The sequence below is a fragment of the Colius striatus genome, chromosome 1 (assembly GCF_028858725.1).
Source record: "Colius striatus isolate bColStr4 chromosome 1, bColStr4.1.hap1, whole genome shotgun sequence".
NCBI classification, from domain to species: domain Eukaryota; kingdom Metazoa; phylum Chordata; class Aves; order Coliiformes; family Coliidae; genus Colius; species Colius striatus.
In genome coordinates, this window is record NC_084759.1 from 97,038,907 (window position 1) to 97,058,697 (window position 19,791).

Here is a 19,791-nt window from a genome sequence, read left to right on the forward strand (position 1 = left end):
TATATGTAAGCTTTAGTTGTATTTTTATTACAGCAATCTGAAAGAAACAAGTGCTCAGTTGCTCGGTTTCAACATAGAGATGATCCGTTGCCTTCCCTTGCTGCTGAAGTATTCCACATCTCCTTTGGCTGATAGTGAGTGGGACTTTATCATGTGCTCCATGCTGGCTTGGTTAGAGGTAATACAAAAGAGACTATTACTAATGGTTGCATTGCAGTTTGTGATAGGATCTTCCCAGTGCCCTCTGAACTTACTGGACTGATGCAGGGGAGGAGGGTTAAAAAAATAAGCTAGGAAATAGCTGAACATTTATAATCTTGCTTTCATTCCCAGTATTTGAAACCTGTAAGTTAAAAGTTCTGTCAAAATGACAGAGCTAGACATTGCAAAAGCTATGCCATGTAGCAATTAAATTTGAACAAAGATGCATGAGGATTGCCAAGAGGAATGGTAATCAGAGTGCTCCTAGTGATTCTTACTTGGAGTTTAGAACACAGTGGTCTTAAGGATTGTAACTTTGTGCCTGTTAACTTTCTAGTATTTTACAGTAATGATAGCTGGGTACTTGGCATTTCAAAGACAACTTATTTTTGAAAAGCATCTCAACCAAAATACAGAACTAAGAAAAGAACTTTTGCCTACCCCAGAAGTGCTGATGCTGGATCTCTGGTTTTGGTCTACTTAACGTTTGAGATTTTCTCTGGATGTGGCAGAGCCATAGTTATTTCATGTCAGTAAAATTTGGCACAATGTTAAAAATAATTGCTCAAATCCCTTTTCACAAAGGTGTGTGTGGCTGAAAAGCACAAGGAATACTATACCTTCTGTTTCTTGTTGTATATGGAGATGAAATGACACTACCAACCCCCACCACCCCCTCCTCCTTGAAGTAATACAATGTTTAATAATGGCATTGGTAATTGGAGAGTAACATTGAAATGGGCTACTGTGGGTCTCTGTCTTGAAAAATAATATCCCTTTAAGACCAAAATCTAATAAGACATAAAAATTAACTGACTTAAAAGCAGTATCTCCATTTCAGTATCTAAATGATCACCTGAAACATCAACATTATAGTCTAATGCTATTAGAAAATAAGTCAGAGTCAACAGCTGACTTTTTAATTAATCGAATAAAGTTACAGGATCTCTCACCGTCTCGCTTTATATGGGGCTTTTTAAGGGGGAGGTTGTTCAGGGTTTTCTTGATTATATTTTTTGTTTGTTTTGTGTATTTGTTTTAATAATTACAGCACCTTCTGTCACTGCACACTTAGAAGGGCAGGCTGGAAATTTCCATCTGGCCTTTCTTGGTCTCGGGATCGATACTCTTATCTATGCCATATGTCCTTCAAAAGTGGTTTGGGGTTTTTTAATTAAAAAAAACCCAAAACCAACAACAAACTTGTATGAAAAAAATTTTGCATAGATTAAGTGTTTGGGAACACTTTTAATATTTAATGATATTCCTTTTTGAGGGATACTAGCAAGAATAAAATTAAAAAGGAGGTATGTTAGGGGAGAAGAAATACTCTCCTGATCACCACTTCAATAATGTCCAGTTTACAATAGCATGGTGCCAGTTTCTGTCTTCAGTTTGGAAGTACAGCATGATATTGGTATTTTTTTTATATTTTTGGGAAAGAAAAGTGAGATTACTTCATATATCAATAGTTCTTATATCAACTTTGATGGTCTGCATGAGTGCTACAGATAAGCTACAGCCGCATACATTTCTGGTCTCAATCCACTTGGTGGCAGTTTCTTTCTGTCATCATAAAGGAGATCATAGAAGGGAAACAGTACAGGATTCTGAATCTGTGACACTTGGAAATGCACTCAGTGAGTCTTACTAAAGTACAGATTACATTTTTAAACTTCCCCCCCCCTACCCCGGTCATTTATAAAATGGCCTTTGTAACTGAGTCTTCTTTAAAAATACACTTTCTGGGATAGGCAGGGAATATTAAACAGACCTTTTAAAGCAAATTTATGGTTAAGAAATCTTCCTCTTTATTTTTTCCTCCTAGACAACAAGTGAAAACCATTTGCTTTATCATATCCCACTTGTGCGGATTTTTGCTTGTGTCAGTTGTGACTTGGCATCTGCCCTTAGCTCTTACTTTGAAGCTGCAGCTCCTGAAGCTATTGAAAACCTTCCTGTGAACTTGATCGGTGAATGGAAAGAATTCTTTTCTGAGGGAGTTCACAATCTGCTGTTACCTTTGTTGGTGAAAGTCACAGGCAAGTATATAACAAGGAAGTAATTGGTGTTCCCCGTCAGGCTATACTGAAATAAAACCTGACAGGCCATGTTTTTGAATTTCTAGGACGTAACTTAAAAACAATAATGTAAAATAATTGCACTTAACATTGTGATTCTTAAGATTAGATGGATTTTGATAATTGCAGTGTGAGTTGTTTCTAGTAATGCTTATTTATGGTATCATCCATACATTCTGTATCACAGCTTGTCTTCCTATGTTTTAAACAGGAGAAACCAAAAATGCATCTGAAAGCTCTTTTCAGAACTCCGTGTTAACATCTTTGGGTGAAGCTCTAACACACATCTCGAAGGACCAGTTGTTAAACCATAAGTTGCCAGTGAAGTTTGTTGCAGGCCAGAAAACAAATCTTCCAGATAAGCTCCAGACTCTACTAAATACATTGTCTCCATTATTGCTTTTCCGGGCTAGACCTGTACAGATTTGTGTCTACCACATGTTGCATAAGTAAGAATCATCACGTTTTTTTGCTTCTCTCACCTCCCCCTGTCACCCCCCTTTTTAAAAAATGTGCTATAGAACATGCGTTTAACAGTTGTATGTTTAGCAAAGTCATGTTCCGTTGCACAGAAAATCCTCAACTGGGCAATTTGTGTTCTGTGTTGGAGAACATGATATAAGGCTAGGAATGCTAAAGTTTGTAAACGTAGACTGAATTGATACTAAGAGATTTTACTGCAGTACATGAAGATACCAGCTGATTTTCTTGGCCATAATTACATAGATATCAGTATCGTAACTATAAAGCCATTCACTTTTAGCCCCTATTTTAACACTCAAGAGAATCCTGAAATGTAAACTGGAACGTTCCAAGTTTGTTCTGAGTTTGACAGTGTCATTAAATAGTGTGGCCTTTTTATTTTCACTAATTTTGATGAAAAAGTGAATCAAAGTGCACAGTATACTTGTGAACTTTTTTGATATCTCTAATACTGAAAGAGAGAATATGCAATATGAAAAATAGTTATGTGCGTGTTTGGCTTCTCAAAAAGCAGATTGTGAGGCAGCTGGCCTAAGCACAAGAAGCTACCATTATCTTTTGCTTGTACTAAGGCACAAGTTGCACTAGCTTTATTCTGAGATAGAGAAGTTTATTTTGGCATGACATGGCAAGTGTAAAAGTTCTGGAAAAAACAGAGCACAGCTGCATGCTCATTGGTGTCACTGCTGTCATTCAAGAACCAGACTCACAAATGTTGACATGTTTTTCGAAGATTCTGTGGTGTTATTCAGGAATAATTGCAGTTATTTTATGGCTTAGTATTAATGTTGACACTGATAAGCAAAGAACTGTGCATCACATCTATGAAAACAGTAAAAAATTAAATCACAGAATCTTGTTTTCCTTTCCATATTTCTATAGATTAATGCCTGAATTGCCTAAATTTGATGATGAAGACCTCAAATCTTATGGTGATGAAGAGGAAGAATTGGCATTGTGTGTAAATTTTTTGCCTTATGTTTTTTTAATGACCGCTTTCCATATTTTTAAAATGTGCTACAGGAGTTGAGATTTACAGCAAGTAGTCACCTGTCAGATGTTAAATGAAAGGAAAGAAAAAACCAAGACATGGCTACGATAGTAAGGTCATAAATACTGAAAATATTCAGTGTAATAGTTAGTCTGCCTTTGTGCTAAAACACACATACAAAATGTTTGTAATTTGCAGCTGATTTCTAGGTACAGTTACTAGAGTGAGCACAACATGTCTGCTTTATATTGTGAAATCTTGACAGATTTTTGCTGGACTGCTGTAGCTTTGGTTTCTTGAAACTCCAAAATTGGCCTGGATGTTTTATACAACAATCCGATAAAGACAACACTTTCAAGGGGGATTATGGTAACTGATTTTGAAAGGATTAATACCTTTCCATACTATGGAGCTGAAAAGGGCTTTTTAATCCAAACCCAAACCAAACACATTCAGTGCTTAGGAAATCTATTGTTAAGTTGCTTCTTCGTTGGTGTGGCTTGACCAAGCAAGCAAGCAAACCAGCTGTCCGGGATGAAAGTTAAATCAGCTGAGCCATAGTCTGTTTTCAGATGAAGTGATTGGCATTCACTTCATATTCATCTTACGACAGGAAAAAACACCAACTGTCCATTTCAGGGAAAAAAAAAATAATTAAATCTTAAAATCTAGCACTAATATGTAAATCTGAAAGTAAATTTTCCTGTAACAGAAGACCCCCTTTATGTTCTCCATGTCTGGCTTTACTAATAAGTTTCTAGGAAAGCTATGCATGTAAGTGTAGTTAATGCTCTGCTGAAGGTTTGAGCTTACTATTGTCGGATAACATTTTTCCATAGATCACCTCCAGCGGCTCTTATGTCTGTTCTGGCCACTCAAGAACTCTTGTTAGAAAACATCCTGGAATGCATTCCAGTTGGAGAATTTGCAGTTATTCAACCCCTGAGTGATGAGTTCTGCCTTGTTTTAGGGTATCTCCTCACTTGGAAGTTAACATTAGCTTTCTTCAAAGCAGCTTCTTCTCAGGTATGTGCTCAATCTTTTCCCCTTTTTTTTTTTCCTACTGAATTTCTTTGAATTTCCTACTGCTTCTTTGCTTTGAACCTTCAATATTTTATCCAGTCTTTTTAATTAATTTAATTATGTATCTTCCCACCTGTTTTTTTTTTTTTATGGAGTTAGTGGAATTCTGAAAGCATTAATAAACTTAGATTTCTGCATTGCAATAGTTAAGCATGGTAATATTAGAGTAATAAAGAATTAGGATTCATTAAGAGATAATTCTTTCAGGCATTTTTTTTTTAACAAGCTTACTACGTTTTATGATCTTAACAGTGCAGACAACTAAATTACTCTTCGAAGCACTTGTTCTGAATCACAGTCTTGCTTTTCTTCCCTGCAGGGACATATTTGTGTTATTTACAGAATAAGCTGTATTTGTTAAGTCTCATCTGCATTTTCTGTTTTATTTTTTGTTTTTTGTCAGCTACGAGTTCTCTACTCGCAGTACCTTAGAAGAACTAAAAGCTTGAATAAACTACTTTATCACTTGTTCAGGCTTATGCCTGAAAACCCTGTCTTTTCTGGGCCAACTTCTGAAGTTCCAAATAAGGACACAAAAACCTTCTTTACTGAAGAGCTTCATTTAGCTGTTAAAGGTTGGTAAAAATTGTGCTTGTTCATTTGGGACAGTTCTGATATTGATAGAGTTTAAATATACTTTTATGCTTAAAAGTACTTATTTAGAAAATCCATAAAAGATACACACAAATACAAACATAAGTTTAAATATCTTTGGCTAACACTCCCCATTTGAAGCTTAACCAAATTTGAAATATTTATCAGAAAAATGGAGAAGAAAAAAACCATTCTACCCAGCAAATGCTTACTTTATTCACCTAGGGCAGAAATAATTCATTGCTACTGTCTGAGTCCTGAATCTTAGCATCACAGAATGGTTTAGATTGGAAAAGACCTTTAAGATCATCCAGTCCAAACATTAACCCAGCACTGCCACATCCACCACTAAACCACGTCCCTAAGCATCACACCTATGCTCTTTTGAATACCTCCAGGGGTAGTTCCTTGGGCAGCCTGTGCCAGTGCTTGGCAACCCTTTTGGTGAAGAATATTTTCCTACTATCCTGTCTAAACCTCTCCTTGTGCAACTTGAGGCTATTTCATCTGTCACTTGTTACTTGGGAAAATATGTGGTATGTTCTGGGATATCTCCATTTGTTGTAGGTATTTTTTTAATGCTAAGTGGAATATATATTTTTCCTTGTATTTTAATACATAAAAAAAACCCCACCTTTTTTTTTGGACAGAAAATTGCATGCTGATTTCATCACACTGTTCAGAAGACCCAGAGTTAAGCAATGATCTGTGATTCTACGTTGAGAAAAAAATAGACTTGTTTTTTTAAGCTAAGACCCATGAAAAGAGATTTAGTTTTGAAAGCTATTCTATTGAAATTTTTATTTTATGTACCTGTAGAGAAGTAGGCAAAGATGCTGAGTTTTCACTTCTTAATTTTTTGCTTGAACATCACTATATGTTGCAGAACAATTTATCTCGATGACAGTATGAAAGATTTACTGATATGACATTCCAAGAGCATTTTATAATTTCTGATAGTCCCCTTAGACTTCTTTCTTAAATTAGAAGATGATTCTCCACTTGAGAAACGTTAGCCTAAGAGACAAGGAAACCAGACTAATAGAGAAAGGCAGAGTCGAATACTTATTTGCGCTTAGAGTGGCAAATATAGAAGGACCATGTACAAGAAATTCCTGTTATCACAGTTACCTCAGTACAAAGTTATGTGGTGTGGAGGAAGCATCATTTGTGACTAAAGAGTACTTCAGCATCCTTTTTTTCCCTGCCAGGGACAGGAGCCCTGTCATCCCAGATTCCGCATTTGGCCTGCTCTGTGTACCACATAACACTGAAAGACTTGCCGGCCATGGTCAGACTTTGGTGGAACAGTTGTGAAAAACGTGTCTTCAACGTTGTGGATAAATTTACAAGCAAATATGTCAGCAGCGTTCTTTCCTCCCAGGAAATATCTTCTGTTCAGACTAGCACACAGTCATTCAATGGCATGACGGTTAGTAAGGCTTTATTTTTTTGGTATTTGCTTTAGGTCTTTCTGCAGTCATTTTAAGAAACGTTACTTCTAGATGCCAGGTGATATTACCGTGGTTGACAAAATTGCACTTTTGTTGTTTTAAATGTCTGGTGAAAACATAATTTAGCTTAGTATCAACATAGTGAGTTGATGGCTATTAATATTCTGTTTGGAAAACACTAGAAAAAAATGGATTCTGTGGTGGTGGAGAAGTTGAGGGGGTAAGTGGAAGGCACTGCTATCAATACACTTATTTTTGGGATTTACTAAATAATGCAATCAATCAGATTGAAAAATGACTGGTAATTTCTTTTTGATTTGACAAGGTATGAATAGAATTTTTGTTTTCTTTGACAAAAGCGTTTCTTGGCCTAAGAAAATTATTTAATGTGTAGTCAAGTATTTATGGTTTACATATATGTAAAAAAAATAGCAGAGATGGTGTATCTCTGGATTTGTTTTAATACGTGCATTTTTGTTCACAGGTAAAAGCTCGGTCTGCAGCACGGGAAGTCATTGCCACCTATTCAGTTGATGATATATTTATTGAACTAATAATACAGCTTCCACCAAATTACCCACTGGGATCCATAACAGTTGAGAGTGGAAAGAGGGTTGGTGTGGCTGTGCAGCAATGGCGCAACTGGATGCTGCAGTTAAGCACATATCTTACGCATCAGGTGAGCTTGGAGAAGCCCCTAGTTTTGAACACTTGAGTCCTGATAATAGAAGAAACAGTCCTAGTGTGATTCAGATCTGTGTAATGGATCTCATCAGTACATCTCAAAGGACTTCAAAGAGTTGATCACTCACCATCTGAGTTTCTCCAGATGCTGAAACAGAGGCAAAATTATCAGCCCAATAAGGCCTGTTAAATCCATAGCCAAAGTTGAAAATTTAGATCTCTTAAGACACAGGACAGTGTTTGCCCAATGTGGTGATGCCATCTCAACTATAATTATAAACAAAAAAGAAAGGATAACTAAAACCAGAGTACATGAAATTCTCTGAACCACTGGTGATTGCTGACATTGCATCATGGGTAGTTAGAACAAAACAAAACAGTGCTTTAAACTTTTCCACCCACCCCCCTGCCCTTTAAGTGATCATAAATGCATTCTTTTAGTTGTGATGAACGCTTGCATTTCTACACATTAGACTGTCATCTGTGTTTCATATGTTTGGATTTATAAATTATTGCATATAATTTCAGATTATAAAGCCTTCAGGCTTTGTTTTCTTCATGTACTTATGAATAACAGTAAGAATATTGTGAAGGAGTTCTGCAGTATTAACGGGCTCTTTTCCCTCCGTTAGAATGGAAGTATTATGGAAGGCTTGTCTTTGTGGAAAAATAACGTGGATAAACGTTTTGAGGGTGTTGAAGACTGCATGATATGTTTTTCAGTCATTCATGGTTCCAACTACTCTCTTCCCAAAAAAGCTTGCAGAACATGCAAGAAAAAGTTTCATTCAGCTTGTCTGGTAAGTACCTAAGTCTTCTTTAAATAGGTAAAATATCTATTTATAGTTTGAACCAGGAATTTTTATTGTAATACCATGATTTCTCCATTATATCCTTGGAGTATCTGGGATTAACTGAACTCGTAAACTATATGTATGGCTTTTGTACAAAGCTGTAAGTGCACATAACAAGAGAGTTGCTACACTTCTCTGGTATCTGTTTCGTCTTCACTGAGATGTGAGACATTACATCTACATAGAGTGGAGCAACAGTGTTTTGTTCTTATCAGATCAGATATGGGAATAGAAAAGGTTAAATTTAATTTAAGCAGCATGCTTTTTAGTAAACCACACTGATCTGGGTGATTAACTTTATCGAAGTCAACCTAAGCATGGGTTGTGTGGTCCCAAGGGTATACAGGTTGGCATCTCTGTGGCCATACAGTGGAGGAATTACTGCTCATTTAAAAACACTGACTTTTTATTCTAAAATGAGACTAGATGAGAAGTCCTTTTTGTCATGTTTTTTTAGAATAATGCTTTACTACTCTGTGTGTGTATGTAATCTGTGTATATGCATATGCAAATACATATGTGTATAGGTACACATGTACATGGATACATCCATGAGTGGAGGGGTTTATTTTTACTGTTTCTTGGGGTTCTTTTGAAGTATAGTTGATGTTTTGGTAGTGATATTCACTGGCAGATAGTGGTTGTTATTGGTGATAAACCAGTGTTCCCAATGTTCAGCCCACACTTGTATATTAAATGGCCATATTTCTTTTCCAGTACAAATGGTTCACATCCAGCAACAAGTCCACCTGTCCACTCTGTCGAGAGACATTTTTCTGAAATGAAATGGTCTTTCTTCGTTCTGTGACTTAAATGGTAAATGAAAAGGGAGGCAATAAACTGTATATTGAAAGAAGCTAACTACTTGGAAATAATGTCAGTTACTTTAAAATTCTTGACTAGGGGGACGTGACACATAATTACCTCGGGACTGTTTTTTGTAAGTTTGAAGATTCTTCTTTGATATAAAGAAATATATAAGAATAATTTATTTTAATTTGTATATTTTTAAGATATCAAGATATATTAAAAATTCCAAAATAATGCAGAGTTACACCTGAAAAGTGTTTAAACCACAGCATAGTAGATCAAAACCTCTCTGTTCTAACACGGTGTGACATACTTAACCCAGAGTCATGCCTCTTAATACAACAGGTGAATTTAACGTGGGTGGTATGAAGACTCTATATTTTTTATGGTGGTATGTTCATAACAGTTCCTCTTATGGGGGGAAAAATAATGTTGATGCTTGTAGACATGAAGGCTTGGAACTAGGGTAGTAACCTTCTGTTAAAGACTTAAACATAGCGTGCGCTAATCTAACATTTTATAAACTGAGCTTTCACCTTCCAGTGTCTCATTTTCCCAAAAGCCCTCAGCTGTTGGGCACCCCAAAACCATGAAAACACAGAAGCCTCAAGTAAGTAGAGAGAGTACAATTATTCCTGCATGACAATGAAATACACTACCTATGTATTGCCCATGGGCTTTTAAAGAGGAGGCCTGTGCACTGATCAATTTCTGTCTCCATTATTTCAGTTAATGTCTTCGTTAGCTGGCAAATTAACTATCACTGAGTGTACACTGTCCTTCCACTGTCCCTTAAGAATACGGACTCTTATGTGAACATGACAGATGGATCAGATTTTAGTATTGTCTTCAACTGTACATTTTTTTTTCATGTTTGTTTTTTAAACAGCAGTAGCATATTAATATATCCTAACTTGGATGGTGTTTTTGGTGAGTTTCTTTGAAAAGTCAATAAAAGGCAGGGAATAAATGAGTTTTTGTCAATCTCTGTGGCCTCTGGGTTGCTGTCTCTTCTTCTGTGTGATACACTTTCAGCAACTAGTAGTATACATTTACAGACACTGACTTTACAGCATACTCAGTTGGTTTTACCTCAACAGCTATTGTGGGGTTGGCTTTTTTTGGTTCTGTGTTTTCTCAAAGTTGGTCCCTTTTGAGGTGACAGCTCTAGAAATTATTTTTTGCTGTTGCAACTTAAGCCTGTCTTTTTAATGGGTATTTTGGGCTTCCAGAGGAGAAAATTCTTGACCTTTTTTTGAGAAAAGAGAGAATGGAAAGGATTTAAACTGATCTTGAAAAGGACTAACTGAAAACACAGGTTAAGGAGCAAGATGTGTTGTTTTCATCCTAGAACTCCAGGATTGTCTTCATTGCATCACTTCAGTTATTCTACATGACTTCTCTTCAAGTTCAGAATCTGCTTTTAAGGCCAGTTGTGGTTAACCAGGTATTGATAGCTTGGGAAGAGCCATCTTAAACTCTTGCAGCAGACCCCAAACTTGCAACTTGTCTACTAGGAACAGCCTTGTGGTGAGCTTGGTTCTGCCAGAACAAGAAGTACAGGTGCTTGCAAAGCAGCAGTGTGTCCTTTGGTACTTGGTGACACGGCAGCCCCCAGGGCTCTTGGGGATCAGCAGCTTTTATTTCTTCTTGGTAAGGCTGATGCTATGTAGAAAGTCTGCATGTGCCATGCAGCTCATTCTCAGGTGTGTTGGGTGCAGGAATAGGCTTCCAGCAGCTGACCAGAAAGTGTCATGTTCTTTGGCCTTCTAAGAGATGGGAGTAGATGTGCCCTTGCGAAAAGAACCCATTAGCTAACCAGTCACTAGTTCCCAGCCTTCACCAGGATGATGGGAGTGTAACAGCAATCACTTTGTACAGAGCTTACCCGTGTTCCTCCTTGGATTGCATTTTGACAAGGGTTTCCCCTGAGGCTGCATCAAACAGCAAGAGAGCGGGGTCAGGAGAATGGACTTAAGATTTATGGAAGTGGAAACACGTATTTCCTTGCCCAAATATCCAGTTGTTAGATCCTTCATGGCAATCACTTTTGTTGAAGGCAGGTTATATTTTATTACACTTTCTGTTCTGTTCTGTTCTGATTTTTATCCTTCTGACCCTTATAATGCAAAACTGCATAACAGTTGAGCATTGTGATCAACTGCACCAGACAACTGCCCTTTTTTATCTTTGATTACCTCTTTTAAAACTAGTTCTTCAGTTACAACTCAAAGCTAGACAGAGGAATTAAAACTTCTTTTAGTTAAACCTGTAGTTTGACTCTATATAATGTGTTTTAACTAAATCTTAGAATCTTCTTTTGATATTATAACTTGTGCTCAGCAACCTAACTTCATTAGCCAAAACGGTTAACAACATAAAACTTCCAGAGCAGTCTAAGGATGACAGCATTTTGGTTCGTTCAGACAGCCCTGGGGCTGTGGTTATAACCTCAAAACCCACGACTCTTAAGTAAAAGTAAAATCATTTCAGCATAAAAGCATAAAGCCTCTTCTTACAGTTTTGTAAGGGAAAACTGAACCAAATAAAAAAGTGTGGCTTAGCTAAGAGCCTGCCCTCAAGTCAAAAAGGTTCTAGAAGTGGGAAGCAGTCAACTTGAAATCTGGCTTTGGAGAATTGACTACTTGGTAAGCTGCAAGAAAACTGTGCCTAAGGTCTTCAATGGAAAGCTTTGGAAACACCTGTGATTTCACAAGTGCCCACGAAGTTTCCTCTCAATTTATCAACTTTGACTTTCTTCAGACAAGTTACTCAGAAGGTAAGTGTGAACCTGAGCCAGCCTCACTTTTGTCAAGGAAAGGCTTTTCTTTTAGACTCAGGAATTTTAATACTAGAATTTCTTGTATAAAGATTAACATCATTAATGTGACTGTCTTCCCTCTAGACCCTCCTACTGTGTGTGTTCACTTTCATTTTTATCTATAAAAAAATAAATTGACAGAAAAGTTGCCTAAAGGGGATGTGTTAGGTGTGTTTGAACTGTTGCACTGTATTGGAGTGTTGCTCTTCAGTGGTCTTCTAAGCTGGGGAATGGTGAGTCTCAGGATGTAGAACAATCATGCCACATTTCCTGCAGTCCAATCCTTTTTCTTTCATGACAGTGTAAGGAAAGCTTTTATGCTAGACTAGCATTGACTTTTGCCCTGAATGCATCAAAAGTAGCTTCTCACAGGTCTTTGTAGTAAAATACCTCAAGTGGTTGAGCTAGGTTTGCAGTCACATGTTTCTGCTAACAGCACCTACTGAGTCTTTTTTTTTTGTTTTTTGTAGTGCTGAGTGACAGGAGAAGGCATAATGGACAAAAGCTAGAACACAAAAAGCTCCACTTAAACACAAGGAAAAGTTTCTTTGCTGTGAGGGTGAGAGCCTTGGCACTGGCTGCCCAGGGAGGATGTAGAGTCCCCTCCTCTGGAGGTTTTCCAAACCCACCTGGACATGTTCCTGTGTGACCTGATCAAGGTGAACCTGCTTTAGCTGGGGAGTTGGAATGGATGATCTTTATAGGTCCCTTCTGGCCCCTGCCATTCTGTGATCTTATGTGTGTTTTCTGACTGCCCAAAACCTTTCTGCAGTCTCCTAGGTAAGTTTTTCAGGTGGTCAGCTCAAAACACAGGATGACTTTTAATGTTTGTGCAACCTGGGTTAAGTATAGAGTGCTAAGTTTAGTTTCAAAGTCTGAAAACTAATCATTTTTTTCAGTGCCTCAGTATCTTACAAAGAAACCTCATGACCTTTTATTCTGCTTCTCTACTTAACAGTCTCTCTTTTCAGATACCCCATTAGTAGTCTTATTAATAGCCTCTCATATGCTTTGTTTTCCCCCTCCTTTATACCTTTTCATGGATGAGGACTCTTGGTCCAAAATATCATGCTCCATAGTACATAGTCTGCTCCTTGAAAAATGGCACAAGGGAGCCCAACACTACTGCCCAGAGGACTTCAGGAGAGTCCCAGCTTGCCATTGTCCCAGCTCCTGAGATATGCTTACAGCCCCTTTCTGTACAGAACTGCAGTTTCCTTATAGTAGAAACCAACTTGGTAACTCTGCCTTAGACCTGTAACTGTGCCTGATGCCACATCAAAATCAGTAACGGTGGTTCTGAGTGCTCATTCAGAGCCAGCAAGGATACAGACCAGCTATTAAAACAGCAAGAATTGTATCAAGTACATTATTTTAATAAGCCACAATGACAAATATACAAATATATATTTAATAGAAGAAAATTTCTTCAGTGCTTAAGAGTGCAAACGCACCATGGTAGGGTATTTCAGCGTTCCCCTGCAACTGTCCCTCTGACAGCAGACAATAGCTGGTTAAAATCCAGAATAAAAATAAACACAGGAGTCTTGATCAGTTCCACTGCAGTGGTCAGGAGGTGAGGATACAATTTAAGAGGGTAAAAATCTTGCCTTAAAAATTGATCTGACAACTTCCTGTGTGCCTAGTATTTGGAAGGTTAAGAGCAGTTAGCAAGACTTCCTAAATTTGAGGACAGTAAGCATCTCTTGTCCTGCTTGCCTGGACAGTGCTCGTGTGCCTTCTAAGCCACATTTCTTCATCACCTCCAGAATTTCATCTGTAATTGAAAGTGCAGTGTTAGAACTGAGCTTATACAGAAATCAGGTGTAAGAGGCAGTGCTAAAGTAGCTACCAAAACCATACTGTAAAGCAAAGATTATAAACTGTGTCCTCTTACTCTTTCATACAATAATTTTTTATTCAAAATAGCCACCTAGCAAACACAAAGGTTACAATTTATTAACTGAAGTTCTGTATTTTGGTATTATTAATAGCAAGGAACAATTCAGTTATGAAGCTAATTGGTAGGAGCAACCAAAATTTGTGTCACCTTCTCCCAAAAGCTGCCTCATCAATCGAGTGTGAAAAAATAGTCTTCTTGAAACTACTTGATAACGTGCAGGCAGTAAGCATTAGATCGGAGGAAGCAGGTGCAACTCTGTTCTTTCTACATCTCAAAATGGAAGATGTTACTCTTTTATGAGAAAAAGCTGGCCTGGCTTTGTAAAGTAGCTCAGATGATTCTCAGCCCCATCTCAGACTTGGAACTGAAGTCTTGCAGAGCTGCTGAGGCCAGGACCCTACATCTTGCCATTTTCCAAACCAACTTAGGGAGTTCACAGTTTTGGTAAATTTGCATATCTTTTTGGTGTATCTCACCATACACTGGATGCACAAGGCATGAATTCAGAAAGCAGGTTCCAAGAGGCATCAGTTTACATAAAAGTCCCTCTGTAGAGCAAACACTTCCCCCAAACTGAGAAGCTCAAGAGTCCAGAGGGAGGCTGTGGTTTGTATGAAGCAACGCTCCAGCCAGCTACAGCATTTGTAGACGAGGTAGAACACCTCTATGGGTTTCAATGTGTGCTGGCAATCTCCAGTTAGACCACATCTCCACCACATTAGACTCAGCTGATGTTCCATTCTACTTCTTGTTTACTGAAGACTGATAACCCAGTCAACGTTGCTATGCAGTGTTTTGATTAACAATGTCAAGCCTGGTTTGGAACATTTAAGGGTCCAAGGAAAGTAATTACCTGGATTATTTTCTTTAATTGTGACCAAGTAGAATAATCCTCCTGGTGCAAGTAGGTCTGGTACTAATGGAAAAACTCTGTCCATTACTTCTCTGCCCTTTTTGCCACCAGCCCAGGATGCCTCTATTCCATGGCTTTCCACCTAGGAAGAACAGAAGCAAAGATTTTCACAGTATAGACTGACAGAAGTGTCAGTGGTACTTACAGGAGAAATACCACTGTAATCTCTAGGTGTCTGCCATGAGAAATGTTGGCAATGGTGGCTCAGTAGATTAGTTTATGCAGCAAAATGACTGCAAGACTACCTCTTACATGATGAATATATTACTTTTGTTCCAGGTTCTAGTCTTAAACTGAATTAAGAGCACTACATTTGGTCACATGCTTTGTATGTATTTTCTTGTAATATTTTGTGGGCTTGCTTGCCAAGTGGAAGGTGGCCAGAAAACCCTTTTAATTGTTCATGGGTCACAAGTTCTGAGAGTAGGAGTGTGCAGAAGCAGGGGATATTTATTTTGCAGAGAACAAATGCATTTTTCATCTAATGCCTTCTATAAGAATACTTTAGCATGCCTAACAGAAGCCTTACATGCTTTATACTTGATGGAAAGATTAGGTATAGTGAGAAGCAGCAGCTAGCAATCCTTATCCCATGTATTCTTTACAAGCAACTCTATCAATTCATTTTCACTAAACTTGTGCTGGCCCTACACTATCCTTTACTGTATATTTAAAAAAAAAAAAAAAAAAAAAAAACCCTGCAGTTTTCATACCAGAGCTTATTTGATTTGCCATCTATTTTCTGACAGTGTAAGTACCATTTTTATTGCGCATTTCCAGTTTTTCCTACCTCTTCAGAAGGTGTTACCACATACGGTGGATTAAATAGCAGCAGATCAACCTTCCCATTTAATCGTGGAGACAGTCCTTTGACCTATAGATGAAATTGACGATTCTTCTGGGTTCTTTTGATTTTAAATATAAAGATTGTGAACATTTTGTAAAAATACAGTTACATAATGCTGGATATTCTGAGCATTTCAGCCTGACTCAGGAACACTATACTTTCTATGTGCAAGAGAAAAATCAGGAAGAAGTACCTGCGCATATTAGAACAATTTCAGGTCTTAAGACCTTATTATGTATGGGATGTAGAAGAGCAAGAGACATGTATGCAGTCATGGTACTTTTTCCTTGCTCGGGTCAGAATTTAAGTTAGATGTAAAAGAATTTTGAATTTATCATCAGTTAACATTTGTTACCCCCAATGACCCATCTGTGGCAACTGCAGTCCAGTTCTCAAGTACAAGCAGTCATTCATCCATTTTAGATAATTTATTCTTGCCCATCTTCATCGTTTAATAAACATATATATAGGATGTTTTAAGAAAAATATCTTGCTAAAGAGATGAGTAACTCAGCTTTTCTCCATACCAAAGTTTATAAGAAACAAGAAGGAAAAACACACACAGTTCCTAATTAAATCAGAACCAAGAACTGTGTTGCATTATGATAATGTCAGGTCACTGCAGAGTTCAGCATTTTCCAAACTATATCTACATAAATTATTCTTTTAAATAATTCAATTAAACTTTAAAGCTTAAATTTGAATGTTAGAGCTCGAGTAGTTTGGTTTTCCCTTCTTTCAGAAAGACTGTAGTATTTTGTTGTTTTTCTCATCCGTGCTTATTAAGAGGATGCTGTTGTAGACTTCATGGTTACTTTTCAGTATCTCTGGTAAGTATTAAAAATTTACAAAAACTGTAAAGACTTATTGAAACATTTCACTTACCAAGTCAGTAATGACTGGCTGAAGGTGAACATTGTTAAGAAGAGCTGTCTCCTGTGTACAGTAAGCTGCCATTGGGTTGATATCTGTGCATCTAAAAGCAAAGTATCACCAAGTGTAAGTTACTGGCTACTGTATCTGGAAGTTTAACCCTGTGAACCACATGCTAATTTCCGTACTCTCGATGAAAATGTTCTTTCCCGCACTTTGCAAGTAAGCAGCAAAAAAACAGCCAGTAAAATACACATAGTGTATCAGCAGCTAAACCACTCAACACTACACAGGAAGTTTTAATGACTCTCTGAAAGCTGAAGTATAGGACTTCGTTTTCAAAGCTAGCTCTGCTACATGTTTATGCAGACAAATCTCTAATTCAGTTAACTGCCAACATCAGTTAACAGTGCTGTCATCAGACCTTAGGAAGACTAGTCAGTGGCTAAAATTTAGGATTCAACCCAGCAAACACAAGTGTAAGCTTAGCAATTTGTCTAAGGAGTGTCACTTAATTGTGACAGAACCTGAAGTAAATAGTTTAGCCTCTCTTGGCTGTGATTTCTTTATCTGTAGAATTGAGCTAACACTTCTTTGTGAAAATAATAGTTTAAGTGCTATTCAACTTACAAGTAGAGTGCACTGGATCCAATAATGGAAGAAGCTAGAAATGTTGAAACCACACCAGACCCAGATCCTATTTCAAGGCAGATCTCAACTCTATAAAGAAAGTAAACTCGGGATGATTTTCATTTGTAAAATGTAAGAGCATCTGCAAGAGACACAGAGTTAGTCCAGATGGCATTATGAAGTCTGTTGTTGCCTTTCTCCCACACATACCAAAGTACCTGCTGATCATACAGCCCTCAAGGCCCACATGATGTTGTCTCTTTTGTGGTGCTGCCAGGCCTGCTGGTGTCCATGATGTACTTTTTAGAATGGAATTTCATAGAATCATAGAATGGTAGGGGTTGGAAGGGACCTTTAGAGATCATCTAGTCCAACCTCCTTGCAGAAGCAGGTCCACCTAGATCAAGTCACATAGGAACATGTCCAGGTGGGTCTTGAAAACCTAGGAAGGAGGCTCCACACCCTCCCTGGGCAGCCTGTGCCAGGGCTCCCTCACCTGAACAGTGAAATAGTATTTTCTTATGTTTAAATGGAACTTTTTGTGTTGCAGCTTCATCCCATTACCCCTTGTCCTGTTGCTAGATACAATACAAAAAAGTGATGTCCCAACCTCCTGACACCATTTAGGTATTTGTAAATATTAATAAGATCCCTCCTCAGCCTTCTCTTCTCCAGACTGAATAGCCCCAGTTCCCGCAGCCTTTCCTCATAAGGAAGATGCTCCAGTCCCCTGATCATCTCGGTGGCCCTGCGCTGGACTTTCCAGAAGTTCCCTGTCCCTCTTGAGCTGGGGAGCCCAGAACTGGACACAGGACTCCAGATGAGACCTCACCAGGGCAGAGTAGGGGGGAAGAACCTCTGTTGACCTGCTGGACACACTCTTCTTGATACATTCCAAGATGCCACTGGCCTTGGCCCCGAGGGCACATTTGTGGCTCATGTTCAGTTTGTTATCAGTTTGCTTTTAAGCAAGTACAAGGACACAAGTGTCTTAAGAAACAGGCTCTGGTGGTTAGAAGACGGAGTTGACGTCGAGGTTGTAATAACCCTGTTTAGGTTGGGATGACTATTAATCAACAGCTTCATTGCATGGGCTTGACTATTCTGTGTCCTTCAAGAGGGACTAGAGACTGATAAAGAGGGAACCTCCTGCCTCAGAAGGCCCAAAAGCTGGATGGCTGCCTAATTAGCATAAAATCAGCAAAAATCTGTAGTAACTGAGGCAAAGGTAAAAGTGGCAGGGTGAGATCTGGACCCTGGTCATCCAGCAAATGCCCTGGATCTGGACCCAGCTCACCCAGAAGTTGCAGAAGATCGCTATGAAGCCACACAGCAGAAGCAGGACTCAAACACAGAACACCTCAGGCGGGCTTCATCCTGCTTTGGACAGGCGCCAGCGTCAGGTAATTTCTAAAGCCCTATTCCTAAGGTCACCTCTTCGGTTGACTATTATGGTGGTTACAGCTACGATTACACACTTCAGCCGTGGCACTGGGCAGAACCCTGAGCTGCTGCGCAACTCTACACGGCTGCCTCAGGGCTGGAACACGGGGCAGTTTCCCAACAGTGACATACATGCTGGTGCAGCTGTTGCCGCTGCCGCCCAAGCGCGTTATCACCACGCCGCCACAGCCAGGGTGGCTCCGGAAGCGGTGCTGCCTTGGCCCCGCGCCACGCGGGCTCTGGCCCCGCCCCCTCCCTGCCATTGGCTGCTCCCGAGGGCCGCTCCCGCCGCGCCGCGCCGCGCTTACCCAGCCTCGCGCAGCTGGGCAGCGTCGCGCTCCAGCGCATCCAGCAGCAGGAACGTGTCCTCGGACGGCTCGTACACGTCCCGGAAGGGCCCGCTCGGACCCAGATGGTCGTATCGCGGCGTCGGGAGAGCGGGCCCGGCCATCCTTCCCCGCGCCGGGGCGCGCGTGCGCGGGCACGGCCGGCCGCCCTGCGCCGGCGCGGGGCTGCGGCGGGCGCGTGGAGGCCGGACAGGGCCGGGCCCTTCGCGCCACCGGCACCGCCAATGGGAGGGCGTCGGCGTGGCCCCGCCCCCAGCGCGGGTGTAGCGGCAGCGTGAGGCGCCAGTACCGGTGGAAGCCGCCGTTCCCGCTGGGTTTCCTTCCTCAGGTCACACCGTACCCGTTCCATCGGTCCGGCGTCGGGAACCTTCGCTAAGCCCACTGAAGCGCGCATAGCGATCCCTGCAGTCGGCGACCTGACAGTGCGTGCAGACTGAGGTGGAAGGGGCATCCCTTTTTTCTGTTGTATAGGGTGACAGGACAAGGGGCAATGGGATGAAGCTGGAACACAAAAGGTTACATTTAAACAGAAGGAAAAACTGTTTTACTGTTGAGGTGAGGGAGCCCTGGCTCAGGCTGCCCAGGGAGGGTGTGGAGTCTCCTTCTCTGGGGATTTTTAAAACCTGCCTGGACACGTTCCTGTGTGACCTGATCAAGGTGAACCAGCTTTAGCTGATGGGTTGGATGGGATGATCTCTAAAGGTCCCTTCCAACCCCTACCATTCTGTGATTCTATGATTCTCTGCTCTCCTTGCAGATTACTTCTGCGACAGCTTCCC

At 39.8% G+C, this 19,791-nt stretch overlaps 2 protein-coding genes across 4 annotated transcripts in view; one reads left to right on the forward strand and one right to left on the reverse strand.

The window, feature by feature from the left end:
• LTN1 (listerin E3 ubiquitin protein ligase 1) overlaps positions 1-10,223 on the forward strand; it is a 32,973-nt gene extending 22,750 nt beyond the window's left edge. Inside the window, exons 21-30 of the mRNA XM_062002245.1 lie at positions 34-178; positions 2,030-2,243; positions 2,494-2,731; positions 3,648-3,722; positions 4,596-4,782; positions 5,243-5,414; positions 6,645-6,865; positions 7,372-7,566; positions 8,204-8,371; positions 9,143-10,223. Coding sequence (XP_061858229.1) covers positions 34-178; positions 2,030-2,243; positions 2,494-2,731; positions 3,648-3,722; positions 4,596-4,782; positions 5,243-5,414; positions 6,645-6,865; positions 7,372-7,566; positions 8,204-8,371; positions 9,143-9,205 — 1,678 coding nt within the window. The 3' untranslated portion in view covers positions 9,206-10,223. The remainder of the gene's footprint in view (positions 1-33; positions 179-2,029; positions 2,244-2,493; positions 2,732-3,647; positions 3,723-4,595; positions 4,783-5,242; positions 5,415-6,644; positions 6,866-7,371; positions 7,567-8,203; positions 8,372-9,142) is intronic.
• Positions 10,224-13,430: 3,207 nt separating this feature from the next.
• N6AMT1 (N-6 adenine-specific DNA methyltransferase 1) lies at positions 13,431-19,174 on the reverse strand. Of its 3 annotated transcripts, XM_062002261.1 has the most exons (6): positions 18,974-19,174; positions 17,223-17,312; positions 16,605-16,695; positions 15,663-15,746; positions 14,813-14,954; positions 13,431-13,833 (listed from the first exon to the last, which is right to left on the reverse strand). In XM_062002261.1, exons 1-6 carry the CDS (start codon positions 19,114-19,116, stop codon positions 13,724-13,726), a joined length of 660 nt encoding a protein of 219 aa, XP_061858245.1. In that variant the 5' UTR covers positions 19,117-19,174; the 3' UTR covers positions 13,431-13,723. The 3 variants fall into 3 exon arrangements, with proteins under 3 accessions (XP_061858245.1, XP_061858264.1, XP_061858255.1); XM_062002280.1 differs by lacking the exon at positions 17,223-17,312; XM_062002271.1 differs by lacking the exon at positions 15,663-15,746.
• Positions 19,175-19,791: the final 617 nt, after the last annotated feature.